The 11,341-nt window shown below is 37.5% G+C and overlaps 1 protein-coding gene across 2 annotated transcripts in view; it reads right to left on the bottom strand.

The window, feature by feature from the left end:
• ANO3 (anoctamin 3) overlaps positions 1 to 11,341 on the bottom strand; it is a 194,255-nt gene that overhangs the window by 86,364 nt on the left and 96,550 nt on the right. For both annotated transcript variants that reach the window (XM_007462609.1, XM_007462608.1), the window contains one exon: positions 2,167 to 2,288. In XM_007462609.1, coding sequence (XP_007462671.1) covers positions 2,167 to 2,288 — 122 coding nt within the window. The remainder of the gene's footprint in view (positions 1 to 2,166; positions 2,289 to 11,341) is intronic.

Genomic DNA, 11,341 nt, shown 5'->3' on the forward strand with positions numbered 1-11,341 from the left:
CAGCAGGAGAGAATACAGGCCTTGCCTGTGGGTGTCCATCATCTGTGACACAAGTATATTAAAAAAACTCTGATTCCAGGACACCCTCTTTCTCTCACTATGGACAGGAGGCCACACAATAAGAGTCTCACATCCTCAAAATTCTATAGTCTTAAGAACAATGTAACTCCAAATAATTAAAAAGTCACAGATTTTAAGGCAATCTTCCTACTCATTGTAGAAAACTGGGTCTTGTACAAAATGCTATGCACAAGATTGTATAGTTTAATCTGAATGCCTCATCGCCATCTCAATTTTGTTAACAAGAAAGTTCCTAGAGAGCAGGCACCTGTTGAAATGCCATCTATACTCTTTTATGGCCTTCATCTTGGGTGGGTCCCTCATCACGTCTCTCCCCTTAGCCACCTGAACGCAAAATACATGATTTTCATAATCAAAATTTCCCTTCTGAGTCAACACCCAGAGAATTGGTAATAGCAGCTGAATCACCCTATTTATTGAAAATAAAGGTTGCTTGGTGAAATTACCTGAGGCAGCAATAGCAATGTCTCCTATAGATAGGAGAACGGTTGACACTGAAACGCTTGCTTGAAAATCCCAACTTCACTTTAATTCCGATTAAATATGGTTTTGTGAATTAGCACATCTCACTGTATTCATGTATCTCTAAAACAATTATTCTTTAACCTGCATAAATAAGACTCTGATAATTTGTCGTGATTGAATTAGAATCAAAGCATCTTGATTTTGGATATACTCAAGTACTTAATGTTTGAGATAAAAATGGTTCGGTGTTGGATAGTATGCTTTGTACATCCATTTCACATTCTACCCTTTTCCTTCCTGCTATGTGCCCAGGAGGCTCACCTCTATGCATAGTATCACCTATGCTTCTTCCTTCTTCCTGCTTCCTGATAGGCTCATTGGCCAACTGAAGGTACCAGGAGATCACAAGGAGGGATAAGAGACGTGGGGTATTTTTTATTACTCTGACTTTCTTCTTCTATGATTATAGCTTTTAACAAGTTCTGCCAACTGCTCTCTCCCTTTGTCCCTTCAAGTCTAGGTCTGATAACAGCTTCCAGCTTTTGCCAGTACCTGGAAGCTTCATTATAATCTGTTGGCTCCCTTGATTCTATTTATACTTCTGCATATTAAATTCTATTATTAAATTCTCTTCAAATACCCTTTCTATTCTATCAGTTTCCTGTTGGGAAAATGACTGATATAGTTATGAGTTATTCTTGATATTTATATTTCATAAACAGCTCAAAATATCAACATATATAACCATATAATATGAATGCTCGTTTTTTATTTTACTTTATAAATATTTCTAGTTATCTGGGGACTTAAGTCCTTTTTAATATATATTTCCTGGTTTTTAAAAATAAGAACAAATTATTCTCCATCAAAATAAAATAAATCATGAATATAACACTATTTCAAGACTAATTCAAGTTGAGAGCAGTTATTTACTAGGATATACCTCCTGGAATAGAATAGACACTCACTAAGTATTTGTTGAAGGATAAATACATGCATAGATGCTATGTTGGCCATTTTTCTCTTTGCTCTTAGATCCATTTTCTGCCTTTTCCTCTTTGGATTTGTTTTCACGGGAAAGTAGATTATATAGATTCACTTGTAAATTGCTGCTGGTAAGTTACACTAGGAGGTATTGGAAGTCTCAAAGGTGGAAGGAAGGGAAGAGCCCATATCTTTTCTCCTCTCCTGGCTGTCCTCAGGGCTGTCTCCAGAGCAGCCATAATTTGCTATGGCTCCATAATTCTCTGTGGCTCGACTCTCAACACTTCACTTTCCTGCAGGTAGTCCTACTCGTGGATGGCACAGCTCTTGCCCAACGGCTCAGGCAGTAAGCTCTGAAATATACTTCATCTCATTTTCCCTCCAGCTTTAAGGGTTGTTAGCAATTTTCTGCTGTTGTTAATCGCTAGTTGCCTCACATTTCTGTTTGATTTCTCAGCTTTCCCATCCCCTGTGCTACTGATTCCCTAAATTAAGTTCCTTTCATTGAAAAGACGTATAGTGGCTTCTTTTTTCTTAATCACACCCTAACTAATACAGATGATTTGGTGGGTAAATAAAATAATAAGAAAAGGATAACAAAATAGCATAATATGTCTTCTGTTATCAATCCAGTACCTGATTAAATCCAGGGGCTGATGCTTGTACCACATTCCCCAGCGTGCCCAGCGCTCATATAATAGATGTCTGTTATTTTGAGGTCCATGGGTTTTGATGGGCTGGTTACTCTTGTAGGCTCCCTGAAACAAATAAAATAAGATGAATTGATATCTATTCTTTTAGTGAAATTTGAACTAATAGGAATTGTTTTTGCTTTTTTTCCTTAGGGAATAATTTAATAACTTACTGAAAGCTTCAGAAATTATAAATGTAAGCCATCACTGAAGTGATGCAGTAAATGCATTTATATATCTATATTTCATTGAAAATACTCTGATAGTTCCTTAAAAATTCTTTCTTAAATTCCTTTTTCAAACCAATGAGATCCCTTTCACTTAAAGTAAGCTTTAGGGTTCATTGTTTGGAACCCAAGGTCTTGTAATAAACACAATATCTTCATCATCATTGAGAGAAATTGTTGTAATCTTTAGTTCAGAAATTGATCATTATTCTGCTTTGAGAAGCGATCCAGTACCAGCAAATATTTATTTCATTTATAGAAGCTAAGGGAAGGAGTCAATGTTCATTCAGCAAATACAGACCCCCCCCAAAAAAAGAATCACTATGCTGTCCACATGAAACTGACATAATATTGTAAACCAACTATATTTCAATAAAAAATTTTTTAAGTATAAGAGGCCTGTCTCCAGTGTTATGCATGTTTTGAAATCTGTAAAATTTACTTCAGGTTAGATATTCCAAAAATGGAAGCATGTTTTCCAATTCTTTATATCCCCCTCAAAAATCTGTCATATGGGTTGCAATTTCAGAAACATAGAATATATATGCCTTTTAGAGGAACGTGTTCCCTGAAGGCTGAACTGCTCTGCTTTTATAATTTAAAAAAAAGTGATAATATAGTGACTTTATTTTCTGAATCAAAACCTAGGACACAGGATTTTAAAAAGTCCCTCTGCTCACTCTAATATGTGATTCTACTTTTATGAAATGTTTGATGAAAATTTAAATCAAGTGGAATTATGCCTCAGTTACCTCACCTAAATGATGAGGATAAGAATAAGTATTAATGATACCAATGCAGAGGGATCTTGTGAGGGCCCCTTTGGAGAATAGCTATAAAGTGCCAGCCACATAAGAAGTATAAAAATAACGTCAGTCGGGCTTCCCTGGTGGCGCAGTGGTTGAGAGTCCGCCTGCCGATGCAGGGGACACGGGTTCGTGCCCCTGAGGATCCCACATGCTGCGAAGCGGCTGGGCCCGTGAGCCATGGCTGCTGAGCCTGCGCGTCCGGAGTCCGTGCTCCGCAACGGGAGAGACCACAAGAGTGAGAGGCCCGCGTACCGCAAAAAAATAAAAATTAAAAAATAATGTCAGTTAATTTTAGGTGTTTGCTATATTGTGGCCATTGAGCAGTGCAAAACTATCATTTGGTTCCAGACAACCAGGGCTGTGAGTTCCTATGAAGAAAGATGGCACCTTGAATCATGGTCTGTAGGTGCCTCAAGGCTGAAATAAGAGACACATATGGACTTTGCCTCCGGCTTTCTAAGAAAATAGATAAATTAATTAGGTAAGGGTGGAAGAGCAGTCTTCCCTAAGTGAGCCCAAAGTGTTTAAAACCTAATGATTGGAAGCTAAGGAGATGAAAGTAAAGATCAAGATTCTAAGACATCCACTTGAGAAAAGTTTGTTTGCTTGTGAAAATGGACTGACTTGTTAAGGTAGCCTGCCCTGAGATTGGGAAGGTAAGGGAAGGTGAACCAAAATCTCAGGTTTCTTTCATGTATTCCTGATAATCCTAAAATACATGACTTTCCTTCCCAGCCTCAGTGGTCAGACATAGGCATTTCCTGGGTTTTAGGCGCTAAGCTTTAGATCCGCAGTACCTCATTGTTCTGACTTGGCTCAGTAACCTCAATCAACCATAATGCTCTGACTCTTGCCCACCCATGCATTCTCATCCCTTTTCAGAGAACTATGTACACTCAGTGATCCCCACCACCTCCATGATCGGCCCCTTCCTCCAAATGACACACTTTTCTACTGTCTCCACTATTCATAATTGATGGGATTATCAATTCCATCAATATTTTAGGCAAACTCTTTCTCATATATATACTCTCCTTCTTGCCTTTCTTCTTTGTCACGCCAAATTTCACTGGACATGTCTCTTTCTTCCCTCTAGCTACTGTCTCTTTTGTAAGTAAAAATTAAATCTCAGCTGTGGGTGAAAAGTGTGAGACCGATACTAATAATACTCCTGCATTAAGGAAGAAGGAGGTCTAAACTGTGACTGTCCTTATTCAAATTATAGTCAGTGCCACTGACTCCATTTTCCCTAAATAAGTCTTGTTTTTCTTTCTTCAAGTGTAGTCTTTAAAATTGATAGAAAATTCCTGAGTCCATTTTATTGACTTGCTGCTTTGTTTTCGTTACTTGTATTTCATCAATATTGTTTTCCAGTCGTTTTGTGTATGTATACCGTATACTAGTACTTCTACCAAATTATAAGAATAAATGGGAAAATGACCATTATTTACAACCTATCCCCAATAGTTTCCAAATTTTACACAAGAAACTGTCAAACTGTCAGAACACAGACTAGTTAGGTAAACAAAATTACTTAGAGAACAAAACAAACCTTCCTGTGCTACAGAAGCTCTCCCAGGGACTCAGGTTTGCCACTGAACAGTTTAACACTTACTGACTAGGTCATATTTGACATGGTGTTTAATTTCTCTGCACCTTGCTTCTGAATCTCTGCAATGGAAAAATAATAATATCTCCCCTCCAAAGTTATTGTCAGATGAGTGGGAAAATCCATGCACGGGACCTGTTGCACGAAACACTCTAACACATTATCTGTTACCATTATTTCTATTCCTAATATAAGTAGGTATGCCATAATGAATAGAAGCATTGGAGTCTGGCTTCCTGGGCTCAAAACTGTGCCTTTAATACTTAACCTTTCTCTGCCTCAATTATCTATCTACAAAACACAGTTAATATTATTGCCTATCTCAAAGGGTTGTTGCAAAGGTTAAATGAGATAGTCCATATGAACTGTTTAGCCCAGTACCAGACAGGAAGTGCTCAATACATTTTATCTTTATGAGTTATACTAGACTGTGAATTCCTCAGGTATAAGGGTTATGTCCTATGAGTTCTTAGCCTTTAAAAAAAGAAGACTTATGGGCTTTGAAAACACACACATTAAACCACTAAAGATCCTGTTCTTATTTTGAAATGTATAACTGCCTTAAAAAGAATATAGGAGTCAGCTGCTCCTTTAACCCCATCCTGTCTGAGCAAAGAACAGATGCCCTCCGGCGACCTACATGCAGAGGCAGGGCCAAATCCAAAGCTGAGCCCCGGGAGCTGTGAGAACAAAGAAGAGAAAGGGAAATCTCTCCCAGCAGCCTCAGGAGCAGCGGATTAAATCTCCACAATCAACTTGATATACCCTGCATCTGTGGAATACATGAAGAGACAACGAATCATCCCAAATTGAGGAGGTGGACTTTGAGAGCAAGACTTATTATTTTTTTCACCTTTTCCTCTTTTTGTGAGTGTGTATGTGTATGCTTCTGTGTGAGATTTTGTCTGTATAGCTTTGCTTTCACCATTTGTCCTAGGGTTCTATCCATCCGTCCTTTTTTTTTTTTTTACTGAAAAAAATTTTTTTTCTTAATAATTATTTTTTATTTTAATAACTTTATTTTATTTTATATTTTATTTTATTTTATTTTATCCTCTTTCTTTCTACTTTTTCTCCCTTTTATTCTGAGCCGTGTGGATGAAAGGCTCTTGGTGCTACAGCCAGGAGTCAGTGCTGTGCCTCTGAGGTGGGAGACACAACTTCAGGACACTGGTCCACAAGAGACCTCCCAGCTCCACATAATATCAAAAGGTGAAAATCTCCCAGAGATCTCCATCTCAACACCAGCGCCCAGCTTCACTCGACGACCAGCAAGCTACAGTGCTGGACACCCTATGCCAAACAACTAGCAAGACAGGAACACAAGCCCACCCATCAGCAGAGAGGCTGCCTAAAATCATAATAAGTCCACAGATACCCCAAAAAACACCACCAGACGTGGACCTGCCCACCAGAAAGACAAGATCCAGCCTCATCCACCAGAACATAGGCACTAGTCCCCTCCACCAGGAAACCTACACAACCTACTGAACCAACTTTAGCCACTGGGGACAGACACCAAAAACAATGGGAACTACGAACCTGCAGCCTGCAAAAAGGAGACACCAAACACAGTAAGATAAGCAAAATGAGAAGACAGAAAAACACACAGCAGATGAAGGAGCAAGATAAAAACCCACCAGACCTAACAAATGACGAGGAAATAGGCAGTCTATCTGAAAAAGAATTCAGAATAATGTTAGTAAAGATGATCCAAAATCTTGGAAATAAAATAGACAAAATGCAAGAAACATTTAACAAGAACCTAGAAGAACCAAAGATGAAACAAGCAATGATGAACAACACAATAAATGAAATTAAAAATAATCTAAATGGGATCAATAGCAGAATAACTGAGGCAGAAGAATGGATAAGTGACCTGGAAGATAAAATAGTGGAAATAACTACTGCAGAGCAGAATAAAGAAAAAAGAATGAAAAGAACTGAGGACAGTCTCAGAGACCTCTGGGACAACATTAAAAGCACCAACATTCGAATCATAGGGGTTCCAGAAGAAGAGAAAAAGAAAGGGACTGAAAAAATATTTGAAGAGATTATAGTTGAAAACTTCCTCCCTAATATGGGAAAGGAAATAGTTAATCAAGTCCAGGAAGCACAGAGAGTCCCATACAGGATAAATTCAAGGAGAAATACGCCAAGACACATATTAATCAAACTGTCAAAAACTAAATACAAAGAAAGCATATTAAAAGCAGCAAGGGAAAAACAACAAATAACACACAAGGGAATCCCCATAAGGTTAACAGCTGATCTCTCAGCAGAAACTCTACAAGCCAGAAGGGAGTGGCAGGACATACTGAAAGTGATGAAGGAGAAAAACCTGCAACCAAGATTACTCTACCCAGCAAGGATCTCATTCAGATTTGATGGAGAAATTAAAACCTTTACAGACAAGCAAAAGCTGAGAGAGTTCAGCACCACCAAACCAGCTTTACAACAAATGCTAAAGGAACTTCTCTAGACAAAAACACAAGAGAAGGAAAAGTCCTATAATAACGAACCCAAAACAATTAAGAAAATGGGAATAGGAACATACATATCGATAATTACCTTAAATGTAAATGGATTAAATGCTCCCACCAAAAGACACAGACTGGCTGAATGAATACAGAAACAGGACCCATATATATGCTGCCTACAAGAGACCCACTTCAGACCTAGAGACACATACAGACTGAAAGTAAGGGGATGGAAAAAGATATTCCATGCAAATGGAAACCAAAAGAAAGCTGGAGTAGCAATTCTCATATCAGACAAAAGAGACTTTAAAATAAAGACTATTAGAAGAGACAAAGAAGGACACTACATAATGATCAAGGTATCGATCCAAGAAGAAGATATAACAATTGTAAATATTTATGCACCCAACATAGGAGCACCTCAATACATAAGGCAAATAATAACCGCCATAAAAGGGGAAATCGACAGTAACATATTCATAGTAGGGGACGTTAACACTCCACTTTCACCAATGGACAGATCATCCAAAACGAAAATAAATAAGGAAACACAAGCTTTAAATGATACATTAAACAAGATGGACTTAATTGATATTTATAGGACATTCCATCCAAAAACAACAGAATACACATTTTTCTCAAGGGCTCATGGAACATTCCCCAGGATAGATCATATCTTGGATCACAAATCAAGCCTTGGTAAATTTAAGAAAATTAAAATCACATCAAGTGTCTTTTGCGAGCACAATGCTATGAGACTAGATATCAATTACAGGAAAAGATCTGTAAAAAATACAAACACATGGAGGTTAAACAATACAGTATTTAATAACGAAGTGATCACTGAAGAAATCAAACAGGAAATAAAAAAATACCTAGGAACAAATGACAATGGAGACACGTTGACCCAAAAGCTATGGGATGCAGCAAAAGCAGTTCTAAGAAGGAAGTTTATAGCAATACAATCCTACCTTAAGAAACAGGAAACAACTTGAATAAACAACCTAACCCTGCACCTAAAGCAATTAGAGAAAGAAGAACAAAAAACTCCAAAGTTAGCAGAAGGAAAGAAATCATAAAGATCAGATTAGAAATAAATGAAATAGAAATGAAGGAAACGATAGCAAAGATCAATAAAATTAAAAGCTGGTTCTTTGAGAAGATAAATAAAATTGATAAACCATTAGCCAGGCTCATCAAGAAAAAAAGGGAGAAGACTCAAATCAGTAGAATTAGAAATGAAAAAGCAGAAGTAACAACTGACACTGCAGAAATACAAAAGATCATGAGAGATTACTACAAGCAACTCTATGCCAATAAAATGGACAACCTGGAAGAAATGGACAAATTCTTAGAAATGCACAACCTGCCAAGACTGAATCAGGAAGAAATAGAAAATATGAACAGACCAATCACAAACACTGAAATTGAAACTGTGATTAAAAATCTTCCAACAAACAAAAGCCCAGGACCAGATGGCTTCACAGGCGAATTCTATCAAACATTTAGAGAAGAGCTAACACCTATTCTTCTCAAACTCTTCCAAAATATAGCAGAGGGAGGAACACTCCCAAACTCATTCTACGAGGCCACCATCACCTTGATACCAAAACCAGACAAGGATGTCACAAAGAAAGAAAACTACAGGCCAATATCACTGATGAACATAGATGCAAAAATCCTCAACAAAATACTAGCAAACAGAATCCAACAGCACATTAAAAGGATCATACACCATGATCAAGTGGGGTTTATTCCAGGAATGCAAGGATTCTTCAATATACGCAAATCTATCAATGTGATTAACCATATTAACAAATTGAAGGAGAAAAACCATATGATCATCTCAATAGATGCAGAGAAAGCTTTTGACAAAATTCAACACCCATTTATGATAAAAACCCTGCAGAAAGTAGGTGTAGAGGGAACTTTCCTCAATATAATAAAGGCCGTATATGACAAGCCCACAGCCAACATCATCCTCAATGGCGAAAAACTGAAAGCATTTCCACCAAGATCAAGAACAAGACAAGGTTGCCCACTCTCACCACTCTTCTTCAACATAGTTTTGGAAGTTTTAGCCACAGCAATCAGACAAGAAAAGGAAATAAAAGGAATCCAAATCAGAAAAGAAGAAGTAAAGCTGTCACTGTTTGCAGATGACATGATGCTATACATAGAGAATCCTAAAGATGCTACCAGAAAAGTACTAGAGCTAATCAACGAATTTGGTATAGTAGCAGGATACAAAATTAATGCACAGAAATCTCTGGCATTCCTATACACTAATGATGAAAAATCTGAAAGAGAAATCAAGAAAACACTCTCATTTACCATTGCAACAAAAAGAATAAAATATCTAGGAATAAACCTACCTAAGGAGACAAAAGACCCCTTTGCAGAAAATTATAAGACACTGATGAAAGAAATTAAAGATGATACAAATAGATGGAGAGATATACCATGTTCTTGGATTGGTAGAATCAACATTGTGAAAAGGACTCTACTACCCAAAGCAATCTACAGATTCAATGCAATCCATATCAAAGTACTACTGGAATTTTTCACAGAACTAGAACAAAAAATTTCACAATTTGTATGGAAACACAAAAGACCCCGAATAGCCAAAGCAATCTTGAGAACGAAAAATGGAGCTGGAGGAATCAGGCTCCCTGACTTCAGACTATACTGCAAAGCTACAGTAATTAAGACAGTATGGTACTGGCACAAAAACAGAAATATAGATCAATGGAACAGGATCGAAGGCCCAGAGATAAACCCACACATATATGGCCACCTTATCTTTGATAAAGGAGGCAGGAATGTGCAGTGGAGAAAGGACAGCCTCTTCAATAAGTAGTGCTGGGAAAACTGGACAGGTACATGTTAAAGTATGAGATTAGAACACTCCCTAACACCATTCACAAAAATAAGCTCAAAATGGATTAAAGATCTAAATGTAAGGCCAGAAATTATCAAACTCTTAGAGGAAAACATGGACAGAACACTCAATGACATAAATCACAGCAAGATCCATTTTGACCCACCTCCTAGAGAAATGGAAATAAAAACAAAAATAAACAAATGGGACCTAATGAAACTTCAAAGCTTTTGCAGAGCAAAGGAAACCATAAACAAGACGAAAAGACAACCCTCAGAATGGGAGAAAATATTTGCAAATGAAGCAACTGACAAAGGATTAATCTCTGAAATTTACAAGCAGCTCATGCAGCTCAATATCAAAAAAATAAACAACCCAATCCAAAAATGGGCAGAAGACGTAAATAGACATTTCTCCAAAGAAGATATACAGATTGTCAACAAACACATGAAAGAATGCTCAACATCAATAACCATCAGAGAAATGCAAATCAAAACTACAATGAGATATCATCTCACACCGGTTAGAATGGCCACCATCAAAAAGTCTAGAAACAATATATGCTGGAGAGGGTGTGGAGAAAAGGAAATACTCTTGCACTGCTGGTGGGAACGTGAATTGGTACAGCCACTATGAAGAACAGTATGGAGGTTCCTTAAAAAACTACAAATAGAACTACCATATGACCCAGCAATCCCACTACTGGGCATATACCCTGAGAAAACCATAATTCAAAAAGAGTCATGTAGCACCATGGTCATTGCAGCTCTATTTACAATAACCAGGACATGGAAGCAACCTAAGTGTCCATCATCGGATGAATGGCTAAAGAAGATGTGGCACATATATACAATGGAATATTACTCAGCCATAAAAAGAAACGAAATTGAGCTATTTGTAACGAGGTGGATGGACCTAGAGTCTGTCATACAGAGTGAAGTAAGTCAGAAAGAGAAAGACAAATACCGTATGCTAACACATATATATGGAATCTAAGAAAAAAAAAGTCATGAAGAACCTAGGGGTAAGACGGGAATAAAGACACAGACCTACTAGAGAATGGACTTGAGGATATGGGGAGGGGGAAGGGTAAGCTGTGACAAAGCAAGAGAG

The sequence above is a fragment of the Lipotes vexillifer genome, unplaced genomic scaffold (genome assembly GCF_000442215.2).
Source record: "Lipotes vexillifer unplaced genomic scaffold, Lipotes_vexillifer_v1.1 scaffold456, whole genome shotgun sequence".
Taxonomy (NCBI): Eukaryota; Metazoa; Chordata; class Mammalia; order Artiodactyla; family Lipotidae; genus Lipotes; species Lipotes vexillifer.